This window comes from Mobula hypostoma, chromosome 9 (genome assembly GCF_963921235.1).
Source record: "Mobula hypostoma chromosome 9, sMobHyp1.1, whole genome shotgun sequence".
In the NCBI taxonomy this organism is placed as follows: Eukaryota; Metazoa; Chordata; class Chondrichthyes; order Myliobatiformes; family Myliobatidae; genus Mobula; species Mobula hypostoma.
Genome location: NC_086105.1, coordinates 13379780 through 13400574, shown reverse-complemented (window position 1 = coordinate 13400574; position 20795 = coordinate 13379780). Strand labels below are relative to the sequence as shown.

The window sequence follows — 20795 nt, the reverse complement described above, 5'->3', positions numbered from 1 at the left end:
CTCTTTTTAACACTGTGATACACATACACATTGCTGTATTTTAGGATCAGTAGTAGTGTCTGTGGCAGGGTGGAGATAAGTATCCACCAAATGAGGTGTAAGGCACTCCTTTGCTGGCCTGCAGGTCACCCTTGGGCAGGGTGTAGCACCTGTTTACTCCCCTCGCCCCTACCGCCCCTGAACAGGATCACGTGAACCATGAGAGCAAGTGTTGGATAGTCGTATGAGCGGCTGGTGCATATCACAAGTCTTGGTTATGCGGCCCGTGACTCCCGGCTGACAATCTCTGAAGAGTGTTCATAATGGCTGGGGCCACCAGTCTTGTAAAGACACTGCCCAGAAGAAGGCAATGGCAAACCAGTTCTGTAGAAAAATTTGCAAAGAACAATGATGGTCATAAAAGCCACGATTGCTGACGTCAATACGACACGGCACATAGTGGTGATACAGTCATTTTGAGAAAAGAGAAAAGCTTACACCTGTAATTTCTCATCATTGGAGAAGATTCAAGTGCAGAGATATAGGGGTTAGAGTGGAGAATAGAGATAATTGGTGAAGCACTCTGGGGTGCAGGGTAAGGACCATGGCATAGGGATTGATGGGGAAAATTGAAAATGATGATGATTTTGGGCAGAGGAGAGGAAAAAGAAAGTGAGATGGGAGAAGTTTGGGACCCAAGGAAGGGAGCTGGAACATATTTGAGGAAAAGGTCAGTGGTCAGATATGAGAATAAGTCAATGGAATAGATGGAGAAACACCTAAAGCGGGGGGAGTCAGAAAGCATCCTTAAGAGAAGGGTGGTTGTGATTGGGCGGAATTGGAGACTGTAGTGGAGGAACTGCATGGTGGCAATACTTAAAGATGAGACCAAACCAACGGATATGAACTTATTTTAAGGAAGATCAAAAAGTTTTTTTAAAACTGCAACTGTTGGAAATCAGAAATAAATCTAATTCAGGAAAATTTGGCAGACTTTCAACAGCCACCATATCAGAATGGGCCAGCTAACTAATGCTGGAACAAACCTCAGTCCTCTAATTAAGACCTCTGGTGCAAGCCCAATGCCTTTTGTGAATACATGGATCAAAATCACAGTTTGTTGGGAATAGAGTGGGATGAATGGGAGCTGGACAAGCATTAGCTGAGAAATTTCCTTGAAGCTTTAAAAATACAATTAAACCAAATTTTATGCCTGAAGTCTCTGGCACTTTGCCCCAGTTTTTTCTGTATTAAGTTATGCACTGGGAGATTTGAATTCTTGAATATCACAAGTTTAAGAGTGACTTTGTGATGATACAAATTCATGTTGAAAAGCTTTCAGAGCTCTAAAGTGTTCTCACAAACTATGTTACAGATGTTTTCAATGCAGAAGGAAGCAAAGATGTTTCGAAAGCAAAACTAAAAAGTGCTTTATGCATACTGTTGCAGATTTATAAGTACATCAAAGTGGGTTTTCCAATACTATTTGTTCTAAAAAGGGAGATTTTATTGCCATAGGTGGAATCCAATAAAACTCAAATTAAAAGTCATTTATTATGCAATCTGTTAGTATAGGTAGGAAAAGAAACCGCTTTGAATTCTGGATAGACATGACCATTGTGTTGTCTGCGACTTTTCAATCTGCGTTCAAGATCTGTTTAAGTTCGAGGAATACCAGTCATCTAGTGACGAAGTGTTCCTGCTGATTTTCCTTTTCACCTAATGGCCCCCAGATGTAGGTTATGCTGGCAGAACTATATTTTTAGCTACTGTCAGTATATAATGATGAGCTGATTTCTTGAATTGGTGCTGTCTTTATGGCAATGACAATACCAAGATGATGTAATAAATACCAGATTCTAAGAGAAAACACAAGAGATTCTGCAGATGCTGGAAATCCAGAGAAACACACCCAAAGTGCTGGAGGAACTCAGCAGGTCAGGCAGCATATATGGAAATGAATAAACAGTTGTGTTTTGTGCCAAAGCCTTCATCAGGACTGGAAAAGAAGCGGGGAAAACGTCAGAATAAAAAAGTAGGGAATGGGAAGGAGGTCAAGTTAGAAGGTGATAGGTGAAGCCAGATGGGTGGGAAAGGTAAAGAGCTGAAGAAGGAGAAAGAAGAGGAGAGTGGACCATGGGAGAAAGGGAACAAGGAGGGGCAGCGAGGGAGGTCATAGACGGGTGAGAAGAAGATGCAAGAGGCCAAAGTAGGGAAAAGAAGGAAGGGAAGGGGAAAAGATAAGATGAAATAATGCTGGAAGGAGAAATCGATGTTCATGCCATCAGGTTGGAGGTTACCTAGATGGAATATGAGGTGTTGTTCCTCCACCCTGAGGGTGGCCTCATTGTGGCATAAGACCATGGACCGACATGTCAGAATGGTGATGGAAATTGTAATTAAAATGTTTGGCCACCGGGACATTCTGCTTTAGCTGGCTGGAGCAGAGGTGCTTGACGAAGCAATCCCCCAATTTACAACAGGTCTCACCAATGTAAAGGAGGTCAGATTGGGAGCACCAGACGCAATAGATGACCCCAGCAGATTCACAGGTGAAGTATTGCCTCACCTGGAAGGACTGTTTGGGGCTCTGAATGGAGGTGAGGGAGGAGGTGAATAGGCAGGTGTAGCATTTCTGCGGTTTGCAGAGACACATGCTAGGAAGGAGATTAGTGCAGAGGGATGAATGGACAAGGGAATCACAGAGAGAACAATCACTGAGGATTGCGGTCAGTTGGCGGGGGGCGGGTGAAGATGTGTTTGATGATAAGATCCCATTGAAGATGCTGTAGGTTGTGGAGAATGATGTGTTGGATGCTTAACTCATGGGGTGGTAGGAGAGGACAAGAGGAATTCTATACCTGTTAAGGCTTTGGGAGGATGGGGTGAACGCAGATGTCTGGGAAATGGAGGAGGTGCTGTTGAGGGCAGCATCAATGGTGGAGGAAGGGAAACCCTATTCTTTGAAGAAGGAGGACATCTTTGATGTCCTGGAAAGGAAAGCCTCACCCTGGGAACAGATGCGGTGGAAACGAAGGAACTAGGAAAAGGGAACAGCATTTTTAGTAGAGACAGTGTGGGAAGCAGTATAGTCAAGGCAGCCATGGGAATTGGTAGGTTTATAAAGGATGTCAGTAGACAGTTGGCTCCAGAGATGGAAACAGAGAGATCGAGAAAGTGTGGAGGTGTCAGAAATGGATCAAGTAAATTTAAGGGCAGGGTGGAAGTTGGAGGCAAAAGTTGATGAAATTGATGAGCACAGCATGGGTGTATGAAACAGCACTGGGTGCATGAAACAGCACCAGGAGCATCAGGAAGAGTTGAGGAGCATGACCTGAGAAGACTTGGAACATGGACTGTTCCATATACCCAACACAAGGGAAGGGAGGCATGGATGGGGCCCATGCAGCTGCACAAGGCTACCCCTCGAGTCTGCGGAAAGTGGAAGAAGCTGTAAAAGAAATTGTTGAGGGTGAGGATCAGTTCTATCAAATGGAGAAAGGTGGTGGTGGAGTAGAACTGTTTGGGTCTTTTGTCGAGAAAGAAGCGGAGAGCTTTAAGGACTTCTTGATGGGGATACAAGTGTATAGGGACTGGACATCCATGGTGAAAATGAGGCAGTCAGGAACAGGGAATTGAAAGTTGTTGAGGAGATTGGGTGGATGTGAAGTGTAGTGGACGTAGATGGGAAGGGACTGAAACAAGGGGGATAGAATGGAGTTAAGGTATGTGGATACAAGTTCAGTGGGGCAGGAGCAAGCAGAGACAATGAACCTACCTGGACAGTCAGCGATGAACAAATGAAGATAAAGTTTCATGCTGTGATGAAAGATGATTTAGAAATGAATGTCGCACTGATAAATTTTTCATTATGTGCCTGTCCTTGTGATAGAGCTATTGGAAAGGGAGGTACTGCCAAGGTTATTTTGGACAGGTTAGTAACACAGATGCACTTAACTCTGCACAGAACACTATGTCCAGGTTATAGCAGAATAAGAAAATTCCACACTGTCATCATCAGCTAGCATTGGTTATTTTCCTTGGGAGACAAATATTCTTGTTCTGAGTGTTTTGCTGTTGCATGAATGGATACGGTGGAAATTACAACCTATTACCAGAGTATATTTGTCACAGGTTAGCACTGAATTAGGAAATATCAACCTAGTCTCAGGTGTATCGCATAAGGAATGTGCTGAGTTCATTCCAGTTGCCTCCTCATAGAAAAGGTAAAATGTGTCCATTCAAGCTACAATCAAGCACTGATTAAAAGTCTTGTTGAAGAAATTTCATGTAGGTAGGTTGGCCTTCTGATTTTCAGTGGGCCATATATTGAAGTGTTGGAAACTAGTGAAAAACAGATGTAACTACATAAGTAAGAATTCCCCTTCCTCAAAACACTTAATCTACTGAATTCCATTAATATTTATGTTGTGTAAGTAGGTCTAATATGCCATAATCACTCATGCACCAGTAAATCCCCACCTCAAACTTGAATAGAAAACTAAAGGAAATACAGTTTATTCATTAATAATTTAATAACAAATTCTTACCTTATTAACAGCAAAATTTTAAAACCTTTTTAAATTTTATAAATCAACAAGTGGATGTTCCAATTTTGATCATTTGTATTTTTAAAACTATTGAGCTTACCCAAGTCCTCGTCGATTATACTGAAACAATTATTTCCAAGAAAAAGTAAGAATATACAGTGGATTCCAGTTAATTGAGATGCATCAGTACCAATACACTTTGGCCCAATAAAGTGGCTGCTCCAATTAGCTGAAGTTTCATGGAAATAGTTAAAAGGTAAACAAAAAACAAACTGCCATTTAACTGAGTAACAAATCATGTATTTAAATGAAATACAGAACAAATTAGAACACTACCAATGCTATTACAATTGTAGTAAAACTAAAAACTATAAAACTGTGTGTTAGTTCCTAATAGTTACCAGTGGAGGAATTCATCCAGTTTACGCTGCTGTGGATGGGGTGTCCAGGAAAGGGTAGGTCCTCTGGCGAAGGGGTTTGTGATATCCATTCTGGGGCAGCTCACTAGCTTTGGTCCACACCAGGCACTCAGCTCTCACCTGTGGCTCCAAGTAGCTGTTTGCTCGTGACAGTGGCAACGCTGCTTTGACAGGTGGCCTAAGTCAGACAAGGGCAGCCGGCGGGCCTTGTACCCCGGTGAAATAGAGGCATGCCTGTCCTAGCATGTGAAGTCAGCTTGAGTGGACTGGAAAGGTGAGATCAATAGTGAGAAACAATGGCCGAGAAGGTGGTTCTGCAATGCTTCATGGAGAGTGAAGGACATGATAAGGCACAGAAGAAGTCATTGTTATCCTCTGAAGCCAAGGAAGACCCCACTCTCTGATATTTACTCATACCACTGGCTCCATACTTCTGAGGTTGAAAGAGTGTAACTGTCCCAGTGCATTGCTTTTTCCACTTTAAAAACTCTCCTGCTCAGGTTTCACTGTCATCGTCAGATGCAATGGACAACCATCATGCTGCTCTGTAAATGAACAAAATTGGTGCAGACATCAAGTGCAAATAATAGACTGCCTTCATACAATACTTTTGACGACTACATTTTCCAATTCTTCATTTTCATTGTTATGTTCAAGAACCTAACTTGTTGAAGTAGTGAAATTGTTTCATTGTCACTCCTGCCAGTTGCTGGCATCTCCAAACCTGAATGCTTGAAACCGCAGTGAGCAGTTCTGAATTTTCTTACTGCAATTTTCTCACCAACTGTCAGTGACAGAAATCACTGCATTTTGAACACAAACACGCACAACTATTTAGAAATTGTTCACTCTAAGTACAGTGTAGCGTCTTAATGGCTATACAAGTTCATGTGACTGACACGAGTTAGAAGCTGTTCAGCAACAGTCTTCTGTCCCAATTAAGCGGTATTGTGTTCCAATTAAAGGGAATCCGAGCTATTTTCTTGATTCGTTTTTGTTCTTTAGGAGTTGTCATCAATCGATAACCAATTAATCAGATCCCATTGTAATTTCATTGTGTAAAGGTCTTGGTTCAGAAAAATAGTCATCTGGATTTTATTTCTTAAAATGTAGTACTTTCCTCTTTAATTCTCTTGTTACAAAACTCTAATGAAGCCACTGGCAAACATTATCTGCTGGATATGTACATTTGTAGAATCAAGATATATATTTTGCTTCTTTTTTTAAAGAGGATATTTAAATTAGTTCCTTTTTTTTAGCCTTATGCCATCCAACAATGTTTACAGCAATGTGCTCTTATCTAGAAACATTATCATAGTGAAACATCCTAAGGTGCTTTACTGATCAAAATTCATTCACAGAGCTGATTAGTATGGCCCTTATTCATTTTTTTTTCTCTGGGAAAATGATGAACTGGAAAAATATATAAATAAATAGCTGAGCAAACTTTTCTAGAGCTTGGGAAGATAATTCAATAATTTAATTCCTTAATATTGCAATGGCAAATTCAAACCATATTGATACTGTTTAGCAATAAATGACACTGTTTCGGTTGATGAAAAGATGTCTTTATTAAAGTAGACAGGAAATTTAGCTTTGTCAATAAACTTTCAAATTGAATTAAGCTATGGAAGAAACCTTCAACAGTTCAGTTAAAATTCTAGAAATGTAAAAGACCCCTTTTAAAATCTTTGTTCTCACACTGCAAGAGCAACTGTCAAATAATAGCGATTAATGATGACCAGACTGTTGAGGAAATGGGATTAAGGGAGAGGGAGAGAACAAAAATTGCCCTAAACATGGACAACAGTCTGTTGTTTATATCATACATTATGTTTTCTTGATCATGTTTTACAAGATGTTTGGAGGAGTTATGAGATTACTGGTTACGGAATCAATGAACTTTAAGTTGGAGTTCCCCACTAATTTGCAATTTTTTCAACTGCATCCTTTTGAACCCCACTGGGATATATCTGCTTCTTTTATTATTGATGAGCCTATATGCTGTAGAAAGTAGTGAATCACAGTGTATAGGAAAGGCTAAAATAGATAAAATTCTCTTTCATTGTTCTAAATTTAACAATAAATTTCTGATACTTAAGATCCATTCAAACTAAATATTCTCTGTTTCTATGCCCCAAGTTATTATAAACACCCAGTGGTCACTTTATTATGTACAGGAATGGAACCCGGTGTGGTCTTCTACTGCTATAGCCCATCCACTCAAGGTTCGACGTGTTGTGCGTTCAGAGATGCTCTTCTGCATACTTCTTTGTAATGTATTTATTTGAGTTACTATCACCTTCTTATCAACTTGAACCAGTCTGGCCATTCTCCTCTGACCGCTCTCATTAACAATGCACTTAGACTACATTTCATCCCCGTTCTTATGTTCGGTCTGAACAACAACTGAACCTTTTGACCATGTCTGCATGCTTTTATGCATCAAGTTGCTCCCACATGATTGGCTGATTAAATATTTGCATTAATGAGCAGGTGTACCTAATAAGGTGGTCACTGAGTGTATTTTATTGAGAAATTTTTTGTAACTTGAAGGGAATTATTGTTAATTTGCAGAAATTTATTGTTTACTGTGCTTGGTGGGATTTAATTAAGTCAAGAACTAAGCATGATAAAGTTACGATCCAATAGAACAAAAGGACACAGGCTTCCTATTCCAACAGTTAAGGTACATAGTTACTTTTATACAGTACCTCCTTTCTGAAAATACAAGAGAGTCACTGGTTATTTATAGTGTAAATTGAAACTTAACCTCTCATACTATGCTGCTTTGTGTAGCAACAAGCATTGTTTAATCGTCCAATCCAGTCTTTGATTTTGAATACTGGAATTCTCTAAAAGTTAACAGGTGGACTGTTCACCTTATACAAACTACAGAGCGTTGTAAACTTAGTCAGCTCCATCATGGGCACTAGCCTCCATTGTATCCAGGATATCTTCAAGGAGCAGTGCCTCAAAAAGGCAGCACCCAACATTGAGGAACCCCACCACCCAGTACATGCCCTCTTCTCATTGTTACCATCAGGTAGGAGGTACGGGAGCCTGAACGCACACACTCAGTGATTCAGGAACAGTTTCCTTCCCTTGGCCATCCAATTTCTGAATGGACATTGAACCCATGAGCACTACCTCACTACTTTTTATTTCTGTTGTTGCACTACATTTAATTTAACTATTTGATATACAAATATACTTACTGTAATTCTGTTGTTCATCCATCGTCATCGTCGATGAAGACCTCGACACCATTATGATGATGATGGTGTCGAGACTAGCACTTGATTTGGATTTAAGTGGGGGAGAGTTGCACAGCGTCAGCCTCACTCTCTCTTCCCAATTCCCATCTGGATCCAGTGGCAAGACAGAGTCGAGATGGCTGGAGATGGGACTAGGCGCAGTGCATGACCAGGACGTCTTCTGTGTCTTGTCCTGCTCTACACGTTCCACGACGCTTGCAGAGACCGCCTTCTTGACCGTTGGACCTTCCATTGGTCTCGTCCGCTCAATCCGCCAGAGTCTGTCTTCACATGCTGGGATAGACAACTCCCTATCTCACCGAGGGTTTGAGACCTGTCGGCTACCCTCACCTGGTTTAGCCGGCTTGTCGAAGCCGTTGCCCGAGATGTGGCCACTGTCACATGCAAACAGGTGAGAGCTGAGTGTCAGGTGGGGACCAAAGGTTGGCTAACCGCCTTGAAAAGGACGCGACATGTTCCCCCACCAGAGGTGCTACCCCTCCCTGACACCCTATACACCCCACTATATTTATATATAAATATAATTCTATATTTATCATGTATTATATTGTACTACTGCTGCAAAGTTAACAGATTTCACGACATATGCGGATCATATTAAACCTGATTCTGAAAATAACTCAAAATTGTTTAACTATTAAATAGCTTTAAGTCTATTCTGTTTAAATTATTGAGTAAACCCACGGTTTGCAGGAATTGTTTCCACAATTCAAAGCATAATTTGTGCAACAGAACTGATATCCCTGTATTTGATTGGTCAAAGTATGAGCTCATATTTATTTCCCAGGTGTTCTGAAATACAAACGGAAAGAGAATGTCACCCAATCAAAATCATTGAATGAAAAATAATGTAGGAGTCGCGTGCTGCCATAATCAAGTCACTCAAACAATTTTTCAAACTTCCAGCAAGAGGTGAGGGAACTTTTTGCTGAGAGCAATGGCATCTGTCACTCAAAAAATCCCAGTTTCATAATTTTTGGCTGAGAATGCATGAAAGCATATGAGAATTCCTAGCCAGAACTTGCTTAATCTGGCCCAAGGAACACACCAGCTAAATGTACAAGCATCATTAAACGACTGAAGAAAATAGAGGGATGTGAACAAACACAGACTCCGAATATACTCATAAGCTGCATTTGTTGAGTGTATTTTTTTACCTTTGATAAGACTAGAGTAATTCACATTGTAATGCAATGGAGGGGGTGGGGTATTTCTGTAAATGTGTCCAGTCAAGTTTTTGTTTATCTTGTAAGTCAAAATCTTAAACTTCTTAAGATTACACAAGGCTCATTTGCATGTTACTATGTTGCAATATGCAAATTTGCTTGCTTAATGACATCCAGAACTCGGTGCAACCCAGTACTGTCATCCCCCGCTTCAGCTCCACCTGCAATCTCTTCTATCGCTTCAGAAAAGTGTAAATGAGGAGTTGAGGAACTGGAGTACACCAGTTGCAACCTTCCAAGAAACCATTTATTTTCTCCCTTTCCTACATGTCTAATTATTCACCCTCGTATTTTACCTTAATGCTGTCCTCATTTTGAAGTTTAGAAAGGGGATCTTTGGAATCTTTGGCTTATTACACCAGTGGAATTACATTTAGCTCCATTCTACTTTGAGCATTGGACATCTTTCCGTAGTTACATAATGAATAAAACCATTACTGAGGAGCTGTGCAGCACCCCTAGTATGTTTGAGCCAGCAAAATGAGGGTAGTCAACGGAGGATAGCCACGCACCAGATTAACCACTCCTCTGCTCATGCACTGTAGCAATTCTGCAATAAATATTTCCAAGGAGCAGTGTGTCTGCTAAATTATCACAAAGATTTCCAAATCAGAAGCAAAATCAGAATCAGGTTTATTATCATAAATGTCCTAATTCTGCTCCTATGTCTTATGGTATATCATGAAATGTATTGTTTTACAGCAACAGTACAGTGCAATACATTCCCCTTTCTCCTATGGTCCACTTTCCTCCCCTATCATATTCCTTCTTCTCCAGCCCTTGATCTTTCCCACGCACCTGGCTTCAACTGTCACCTTCCAGCTTGCCTGTTACCCATCCACCCACATTTTTATTCTGGCATCTTCCCCTTCCTTTTCCGTCTCAGCCTGAAATGGCAACTGTTTATTCATTTCCATAGATGCTGCCTGATCTGCTGAGTTTCTCCAGCATTTTGTGTGTGTGTTGCTTTAGTTTTCCAACATCTGCAGACTTTATCGTGTTTGTATATATACAGTATTTAAATTAGTAGTGTAAAAAGAGAGCAAAAACAAAAGAATATTGAGGTAGTTTTCATGGGTTCATTGTTCAAAAATCTGATGGTGGAGAGGAAGGAGCTACTGAGTATACATCTTCCAGCTTCTGCACCTTCTCTCTGATGGTTGTAATGAGAAGAGGACGTGTCTTGACTGATGGTAGTCCTTAGTGATGGATGCGGCATTTAAAAATGTCCTCGATTCGATGGTGGGGAGACCTGTGCCCATGACAGCTGGCTGAGTTTCTGACTATTACAACTGCCGTGTTCTTCTAATTTGAAGTTTTCTGTCCTTCCACACTTCTGTAAAGCATCTGTAGAATGTTATTCAGGTATATGCAGGTATCAAACACCACCATTCCATAGAGCAGCCTGATTTCTACTCTTGGCCATTACCTCAGACAGCATGATTTTATAATTTCAATGATCTGGACAGATGGTGGCTTTCAGCAAGATGTATAATGGTGTGAGCCCTCCTCACATATTTCCTTATTAGAATGTGAATGTGTTTTGCCCTTTTGGCAGCCACTTACAGTATACTGTACAAAGCAACACACAAAATGCGGGAAGAGCTCAGCAAGTCAAGCAGCATCTATGGAAATGCAACATTTTGGACTGCGACCCTTCTTCAGGTCTGAGAAGGAAGGGGGAAAATGCCAGAATAAAAAGGTGGGAGGAGGGGAAAGAGGCTAGGGGAAGGTGGTAGGTGAAGCCAGGTGGGTGGGAGAGGTCCAAGGGCTGGAGAAGAAGAAATCTGATAGGAGAGGAGAGTGGTCCATAGGAGAAAGGAAAGGAGGAGGGGACCCAAAGGGAAGTAATAGAAAGGTGAGAAGAAGGAAAAGGTCAGAGTGTGGAATAAAGGGAGGGGGGAGAATTTTTTTACCAGAAGGAGAAACTGATATTCGTGCAATCAGGTTGGAGGGTACCCAGGCAGAATATAACGTGTTGCTCCTTCACCCTGAGGGTCACCTCACCTTGGCACTAGAGGAGGTCATGGACCAACATATTGGAATGGGAATGGAATTATACCACCTGATTTGCACAGAGGCTTTGAAAACAACAGGTAGTATATCATTAGCCTTAAAGAAGTCTAAAGGCAATTTAATTCGCTAATGCTGAATCACATTTGTTATTGTCATGATTGTTGTTTCATGCTGCTTATCATTATTCCGGCCAGTTCGACTATGTCCACATTGAAGCATCTTAGTGAAAATAGAGAGATGTTATGGATGTAATGGGAGCTGATGATCTTGATACAACTGTTGTCTCCTAACGAAGTGTGATGAGCAAACCAGTGGGCCTAAAGGTAGACACGTCCCTTGGTCCTGAAGGGATGGTACTGAAAGTATTGTGATAATTTACCAAAATTCCCTGGACACTGGGCAGGTTCCAGCAGATTGGAAGAAAGCTAAATGTCACACTACTGTTTAAAAAAGGATGTAGGCAAAAGGTGGGTAACTATGGGAGAGTTCGCTTAACAATGTAGTTGCAAAAATTCTTGAAACTATCATTAAGGAAGAGATGGCGAGGCATCTGGATGGAAGTGGTTCCATCAGGTAGATAAAGCACAGATTCATGAAGGGCAGTTCCTGTTTGACAAACTTCCTGGAGTTCTTTGAGGATATAATGAGCGTAGTGGGTAGAGGGAACAGGTAGATGTTATATACTTGGATTTCCAGAAGGTGCTCAATAACGTGCTGCACAAAAGACACATACATAAGATACCAATGCATGGTATTGGGGGTAATCTATTAGCATGGACAGAGGATTGGTTAACTAACATAAAGCAGAGAGTTGGGATAAATGGGTGTTTCTCTAGCTGGCAGTTAATAGTGAATAGGGTGACTGCAGGGGTCAGTACATGGTCTACAACTGTTCATGATGTACATTAGCAATTTGGAGAGTGGGGCTGCGTGCAGCATAATTAAGTGCTGATAACACTAAATTAAGTGGAAAGGCAAAGTGTACACGCAGAGAGTCTGCAAGGAAATATAGGTAGGTTAAGTGAGTAGGTAAGGGTCTAGCAGATAGAGTTCAACATTGGTAAATGCGAGGTCATCCATCTTGGAAAGAAAGATAGAAGATAAGAATATTATTTAAATGGTGAAAGATTGCAGCATGCTGGTGTCCAGAATGATTTGGGAGTGTGTTTGCATGAATAGCAATAAGCTAGTTTACATCATGTCATCAAGAAGACAAATGGACTGTTGGCCTTCATTGCCAGAGGGATTGAATTTAAGAGCAGGGAGGTTATGCTGCAACTGTACAGGGTACTGGTGAGGCTGCATCTGAAGTAGTGCATGCAGTTCTGGTCTCCTTTCTTAAGGAAAGTCCACTTTGAAAACAGTGCAGAGGAGGTTCATGAGGTTGATTGTGGAGATGAGGGAATTAATCTTTGAGGAGAGATGAGTCACCTGGGATGAGACTCACTGGAATTCAGAAAAATAAGAGGGGATCTTACAGAAACATAAAACTATGAAAGGGACAGATAAGGTAGAGGCAGGAAAGTTGTTTCCACTGGTAAGAGAGATGAGAACAAGGGGGCTTAGCCTCAAGATTCATGGGAGTCGACTTAGGATAGGGCTGGGAAGAAACTGCTTTTCTCAGAGTAGTGAATCTGCATAAATTTCTGCTCAAGGAAGCAGTGGAGGTTACCTCATTAAATATATTTAAGATAGAGTTAGATTATTGCATAACAGGGGAAATAAAGGTATAGTATATCACAGGTAAAGCCCTCCAATCCATTGAGCTCATCTCATGAAACACTGTCACAGGAAAGCAGCATCCATTAATGTGAGATGGTAGAGATCTCCACCATCCAGGCCATGCTCTCTTCTCACTGCTGCCATCAGGTAGAAGGTACAAGAACCTTAGGACTCACACCACCAGGTTCAAGAACAGTTACTACCCTCAACCATCAGGCTATTGAATAAAAGGGGATAACTTCACTCAACTTGCCCATTATTGAGACGTTTCCCACAACCAATTATCTCACTTTAAGGATTTTTAGAAGCATAGAAAATAGTTGCAGGAGTAGGCCATTCGGCCCTTCGAGCCTGCACCGCCATTCATTATGATCATGGCTGATCATCCAACTCAGAACCCTGTACCAGCCTTCCCTCCATACCCCCGATCCCTTTAGCCACAAGGGCCATATCTAACTTCCTCTTAAATATAGCCAATGAACTGGCCTCAACTGTTTCCTGTGGCAGAGAATTCCACAGATTCAGCACTCTCTGTGTGAAGAAGTTTTTCCTAATCTCAGTCCTAAAAGGCTTCCCCTTTATCCTCAAACTGTGACCCCTCGTTCTGGACATCCCCAACATCGGGAACAATCTTCCTGCATTTAGCGTGTCCAATCCCTTTAGGATTTTATACGTTTCAATCAGATCCCCCCTCAATCTTCTAAATTCCAACGAGTACAAGCCTAGTTCATCCAGTCTTTCTTCATATGAAAGTCCTGCCATCCCAGGAATCAATCTGGTGAACCTTCTTTGTACTCCCTCTATGGCAAGGATGTCTTTCCTCAGATTAGGGGACCAAAACTGCACACAATACTCCAGGTGTGGTCTCACCAAGGCCTTGTACAACTGCAGTAGTACCTCCCTGCTCCTGTACTCGAATCCTCTTGCTATGAATGCCAGCATACCATTTGCCTTTTTCACCGCCTGCTGTACCTGCATGTCCACTTTCAATGACTGGTGTATAATGACACCCAGGTCTCGTTGCACCTCCCCTTTTCCTAATCGGCCACCATTCAGATAATAATCTGTTTTCCTGTTTTTGCCACCAAAGTGGATAACCTCACATTTATCCACATTAAATTGCATCTGCCATGAATTTGCCCACTCACCTAACCTATCCAAGTCGCCCTGCATCCTCTTAGCATCCTCCTCACAGCTAACACTGCCGCCCAGCTTTGTGTCATCTGCAAACTTGGAGATGCTGCATTTAATTCCCTCATCTAAGTCATTAATATATGTTGTAAACAACTGGGGTCCCAGCACTGAGCCTTGTGGTACCCCACTAGTCACTGCCTGCTATTCTGAAAAGGTCCCGTTTATTCCCACTCTTTGCTTCCTGTCTGCCAACCAATTCTCTATCCACATCAATTCCTTACCCCCAATGCGGTGTGCTTTAAGTATGCACACTAACCTCCTGTGTGGCACCTTGTCAAAAGCCTTTTGAAAATCCAAATATACCACATCCACTGGTTCTCCCCTATCCACTCTACTAGTTACATCCTCAAAAAATTCTGTGAGATTCGTCAGACATGATTTTCCTTTCACAAATCCATGCTGACTTTGTCCGATGATTTCACCGCTTTCCAAATGTGCTGTCATCACATCTTTGATAACTGACTCTGGAATTTTCCCCACCACCGATGTTAGGCTAACCGGTCTATCATTCCCCGGTTTCTCTCTCCCTCCTTTTTTAAAAAGTGGGGTTACATTAGCCACCCTCCAATCCTCAGGAACTAGTCCAGAATCTAAAGAGTTTTGAAAAATTATCACTAATGCATCCACTATTTCTTGGGCTACAAGCACTCTGGGATGCAGACCAACTGGCCCTGGGAATTTATCTGCCTTTAATCCCTTCAATTTACCTAACACCACTTCCCTACTAACATGTATTTCCCTCAGTTCCTCCATCTCACTGGACCCTCTGTCCCCTACTATTTCCGGAAGATTATTTATGTCCTCCTTAGTGAAGACAGAACCAAAGTAGTTATTCAATCGGTCTGCCATGTCCTTGCTCCCCATAATCAATTCACATGTTTCTGTCTTTTTTTTACCTCATTATCTCATGATCTTGTTATTTACTGCTATTTATTTATATTTGCATGTACATAGTTTGTTGTCTTTTGGGCTCTGAATTTGCTGAGTATGCCCACAGGAAAATGAGTCTCAGGGTTGTATATGGTGACATATATGTACTTTGTTAGTAAGTCTACTTGACTTTTGACGTTGAATTAATGGTAGACGGAACTGAGTCCACGGGTTGATCAACTCTGATATCAATGAGTGGCGGAGCAACCTCAAAGGATTGATCTACTCCTGCTTCTATTTCTTATGTCTATCTCCTAAATGCAGAGGCTCCCAATGAAATTCTCACATCAGTTCTCACTTCAATAAAATGCTGATTTTAAAATACATATGCTTATCTCCTTAATAGTTTAAGGAATGAAAAATTAATGCCTTACAGAAAAAAAACTTATTTTTCAGTTGGCACTACAGCATCTGTAATCAGTAACCTATGGAGACTCGTCCATGTTAATAACTGTTTCCTTTTTATACTATAGTCTTGTTTAGGATTGAGTCTTTATACGTGCAGTCAATGGGCAAAATGGCCTAATTCTGCTCCTATATCTTATGGTCTTTATAAGTGCATTTTAATTTGTGTTGGTCTACAATAAAAAAGAACTTTAGGATGTTTTAGTTTAAATGGTTTTGACATGTTTAAATATTCACTCAGTTATTCTTTATTGCTGGCAAGAATATGTTTAAAGGTTTGTACTAGCTGTGCTGAAGCAAGATGATGTTCCACATAATTAGTCAAAGTAAAGGTACTGAAAACCAGCACTTTTGTGTGATATGTCTTTCCTGAGTGCATTCACAAACACTGACTGCTGCAAAATAAATGCCATCTAAACTATGAATCTAAGTGAAATTACTTGACAAAGTTAAAGGAAACTGTCCAGTTTGTTACCTACCCGAGCAATAATTAAAGATTGTTCAAGGAAGTAATGTCTCTCTCAGTATAAGTTGACGTTAACCGTTGTCTGTTATGTCTCGCATGACTCAGTGTGGCAGATCTGGCACCACAGAAAGGAAGGCATGTCTGCAAGGGCTTATTTGACCTCAACCAAATCAAATTGCTTAAGTAGCAAGCTTTTAGCCAATGTTTTGTATCATTTTCTGTATGGGGTATGCCAACTCCATATTGTAACAATTGTACTTTGACAGGTATGTTTATGACAATAACTGGAACAATTCCAGTTGATCACATGGTTATAATTGTGCTTAGATGTGTGCCTTTTTCCCATTTTTCAGATGTCGGACAGTTTAATACAAGGTTATTATGACAGATTCATACCCCGGATTAAAGAGTTGGAAGCATTTAACCTGGTAAGCTTTGGGGAATAAATATTTATAGGCTTTGCATACATGGAATAAAGGAGATCTGCTCTCTCCCTACAGAATACACTGCTATCACAGTTAACCTGACAGTGCACAAAACAGATTTTTTTACTGATAGCAATATTTTATAACCCTGTATAAAATCTAATGACCAAATTGACAATAATGTGAACTTAGTAAATGAAAAGTGTAACGGTCAAAACAGGTGGTTGGGTGGAGATACGTCTCTACCAAAGGAGATGTAGGTGTTCCTTCCCTCCACCAGCCTGCAGATCACCCTTGGGCAAGGTGTAGCACCTGTTTAGCCCCCGATCAGGGTCACGTGAAGCCAAGGGAGCAGGTGCTGGATTGTCGCTGAGCAGCTGGTGTATATCACAAGTCACGGTTATGTGACCACTGATGCCAGGCAGACAATCTCTGAAGAGTATTGATGACGGCTGGGGTCACCCGTCTTGTAAAAACACTGCTCAGAAGAAGGCAATGGCAAGCCATTTCTGTAGAAAACTTTGCCAAGAACAATCAAAGACCATGATCGCCCATGTCTTATGACACAGCACATAGGGATGACGATGAATGCTTTAAAATGAGACATGGGCTAGAATAATAGTTTAGATTCATTGAATAGTTCAGTGCCAATATGGCTTTTCTTCAACAAAGAATTTCAGCTATTAATTCAAAAGAGACTTTGCATTTTCATGACTAATTTCTTACTTGAATCAGTTTATACTTTCGATTTAAAGTTGCTGAGGTTGAATGCCAAGTTAATTTTGAACAAACAAAAATTAAGCATGGGTCCAAGATAAAGATGCTGTAGTTTGACTGATAATTGAAAGAGGCTTTGCAGTTGTGTCTGCATAATAAAGAAAAATCATATTGGCTATCCAAGACATATCTGTATTGAGAATGCTGATATTGGGTGCCGTAAGTCAGAAAATCAAGTAAGCATTTTAATCTCTGATGCAGATGTTTGTCATCGTAATCAGAACAAAAACAAAATTCAACCAGAAAATGTATTCCTTTAGTTCAGTAGATAGTGGATGTCTTCACAACTGCCGTGTTGTTGGTGGATGAATTTGTAATTAAAGGAATTGAAGAGAGATTCAGTTTGGTTTACCTTAAATTTCTTAAAGTACAATCCAGATTCATTGCATAATTCAAGTGTAAATTTACTTTTACCTTCAATATTGTTTTGTTGTGTTGTTAACTTTTCAGGACTGAAAACATCTCAATCTTTATTTTTCTAAATGCCTATAGCAATATAAATTCAAAAGTGCAAAGAAAAAATTCAAGAAAATATATTAGGAGAGGGAGTAGCCACTGTTATCTTCTGAACTAGGCCATTCATTAAAATCATGTTCCATTTTCCAGCGTGATCCACATATTATCAGATTCCCTTAATATCAGAAATCTACCAGTTTCTGTTTGGGATGAACAAAATGACTGTGCTTCCATGGCTGTCAAGGGTAGAGAATTCTAAAGGTTAACTGCACTCTGAGTAAAGACATCTTTGCTTATCTGAGGCTTCCACTTCTTCTGAAATTGTGCCTCTTGTTCATGATTCCACAGTTGGGGGAACAGCCTCGCTATTTCTAATCTGTCAAGCCATTTAGGAATTTTGTAGGTTTCCAAGAGATTTCCTCTCATTCGTCCATATATTCCCAGTCCACTCATTGACCTCTTTTACAACAAATGCATCATCTCTGGAACAACTCTTGTGAATCTTTGCTATGGCAAATAAACCCCTTCGTATGGCTGCTACTTAATTGCCCATGCTCAATACAGTTGCAACATTGCTTTTGAAATACTGGTTTATAAATTACTTCTGATGCTCAGTTACAGAATTTTTTTTTATCTCAATGTGTCTTAATACAGCAAGCAATATGTTAGATGTCATCACAGAACAGTGCTGAGATCCATACTGGTGCCTTAGAGTTCTATAACTACTTTCTAGAGAGCATTTAAACAGCTATGCTTCAATGCTTGACTGCAAGATTGTGTTTGCAATTTCGTTGGCAGTCAGTCTGAAGTGTCCCACAAAAAGCATGCTGTGTCTTCTGGTAAAACATATTGTGTCCTATATTTTCTAAAACTATGTGTTAATTAGAGCAAGAAAAAGGAAGAAGTTATTTTCTCATAATGTGTTGGCATATTTATGTATAGTATACTTAATTAACTTTTGCTGAGGTCTGCTTGATGCTAGAATACCTTGGAATTCCAAAATATTATATTGACATAAGAATCTATGCCATATGAGTGGAAGTTATGGATCTCATTAAAAATACATTCTATAAGTGCAATTAAGTACAGCTGTTAAAATAGATTAATAATTAAAATTATTAAATATATTATTCAACTGAGGTATCTAAGGACTACTTACTTAAAATCTACTTAAACATATAATTAGAACTGTTTTCTGCATCTTTCTTCCAGCTGAAGGTAGCCTTAGCCCCTTGCATAGAAGGTTTAATACTTTTGGATCGACTTTGCTATCTCAAGGAACAGGTAATTCTCTCTCACTGGGTGGTTAACATGAGTAATTCATTTGCCAAAGATGCCGTGGCCATAATGCAATTTTAGAAGATGCAGTATTGTATTCCTTTCAATTGATCTGCATAACTTTTCACCCTTTAAAATGTATGGTTAACAGATGTTCTTTATACTTGAAATGTTTACATTGTTTATCCCCTTAAATAAAAACTGCCACTTAAAATACAAATTTTAGACGGAAGACAGCGTGTAATCCTTTTGAAAGATATATTTAAAACGTCAAGGTTTAAACAGAACAAAATCATGAATTATCTTAATCAAACAAATTATTTACACATGGCAAATTCTGTAATTATAATATGACTTTATAATTACAGAGGTGATTGTAAATCGGGAAGCACACATGTATTCAATGAAACCAGCAATTCTTTTGCTGAAACTTTTGTAATGATTCTAACTGATTTCTAATACTATCTTTTTCAGGAAAATGTGGCATGGTCATCACTAGTCCAGCTCTTTGATCCTGTAAAGTCCCCGAGATGTTACGCAGTAATTGGTGTGAAAAAGCAGTACCATTCCAAAATTTAATTGTATTATTGATGTGTTTTATACTGTGCTTTTTCATTTTTCCATTTAAGTTCATGCTTTTAAGAGCTACTAATTTTATCTGATGTTCTTCAGACTGCTGATTAAACTTTTATTTTTACTGGTACATTTATGACAATTTAATAAACAGATGAAACACATTTGAATGGATAAGCCATTATATCATGTTATATTTCTTGGCAAGATTTCCACACCCAGTGGAGAAAATGTATTAAAAAATAAATAAGTTTAGGGTGAAAATGAAGTTTTTCAATTGTACAGTTGTCCATAATTCTGTGTAACTAGAAATGGATAATTATACTTTCTTGATGGAAAATGAAATCAGATCTAATTGCACGCACATTTATTTTCAGCGAACATGGAATGATGAAGACTGAAGATCTGTTAAAATGATCCTCTGATATATTTGAAGTTTGGAGTAACATTATAGAATTTATAGGTTTTACTAGCAGTGGAGTGGCTGGGTGAGGACCAAGTAAGAGCAAGAGAATGCAAGGGTCTACGGCAATGCAGCAGAGTCCAAAGTGCATAATGAGCACATTTCAGTTAGGAACCGAAGTGGGCAGCAAGGTCCCTCAAGCCTGCTGTGTTATGCATCAAAATTGCAAGGTTCTACATACGTATAGTGGAGAGCATTCTAACTGGCTGCATCACCGTCTGATATGGCGGGCCACTGCACAGGATCGAAATAAGCTGCAGAAAGTTGTAAGCTTAGTCAGCTCCATCATGGGGACTGGCCTCCATAGCAAGAAGGACATCATCAAGGAGCAATGCCTCAAAAAGCCGGTGTCCATCAGTAAAGACCCCCATCGCCCAGGTTGTTGTAATGTGAGCATTATTAAAAGTAAGTTAATACTGATTAGGATAATGGGAGGGGAGGGTGGTTTTACTTCCATTCTTTTTACTTCCGGTATGCCTTGTATATAGTGTTCCTGCCATACCATACGGGTTCTGAAAGCCTCTGTATATACATTGGTTTTGACGTTCGAGAAAAAGTTGTTTCTTTGGGCATGAAGTTGTCAAGTGTGCCTTTTTCAAAGTAGAAGGTACCACATATTTGTGGCGACGAGATGAACT

At 40.1% G+C, this 20795-nt stretch overlaps 1 protein-coding gene across 2 annotated transcripts in view; it reads left to right on the top strand.

Annotated features, from left to right (window-relative positions):
• Positions 1-20098, top strand: part of mettl25 (methyltransferase like 25) — a 94347-nt gene extending 74249 nt beyond the window's left edge. Inside the window, exons 10-12 of one of the 2 annotated variants that reach the window (XM_063057740.1) lie at positions 16539-16613; positions 19056-19127; positions 19596-20098. In XM_063057740.1, coding sequence (XP_062913810.1) covers positions 16539-16613; positions 19056-19127; positions 19596-19700 — 252 coding nt within the window. In that variant the 3' untranslated portion in view covers positions 19701-20098. The remainder of the gene's footprint in view (positions 1-16538; positions 16614-19055; positions 19128-19595) is intronic. The other variant, XM_063057741.1, reaches the window with a different exon arrangement.
• Positions 20099-20795: the final 697 nt, after the last annotated feature.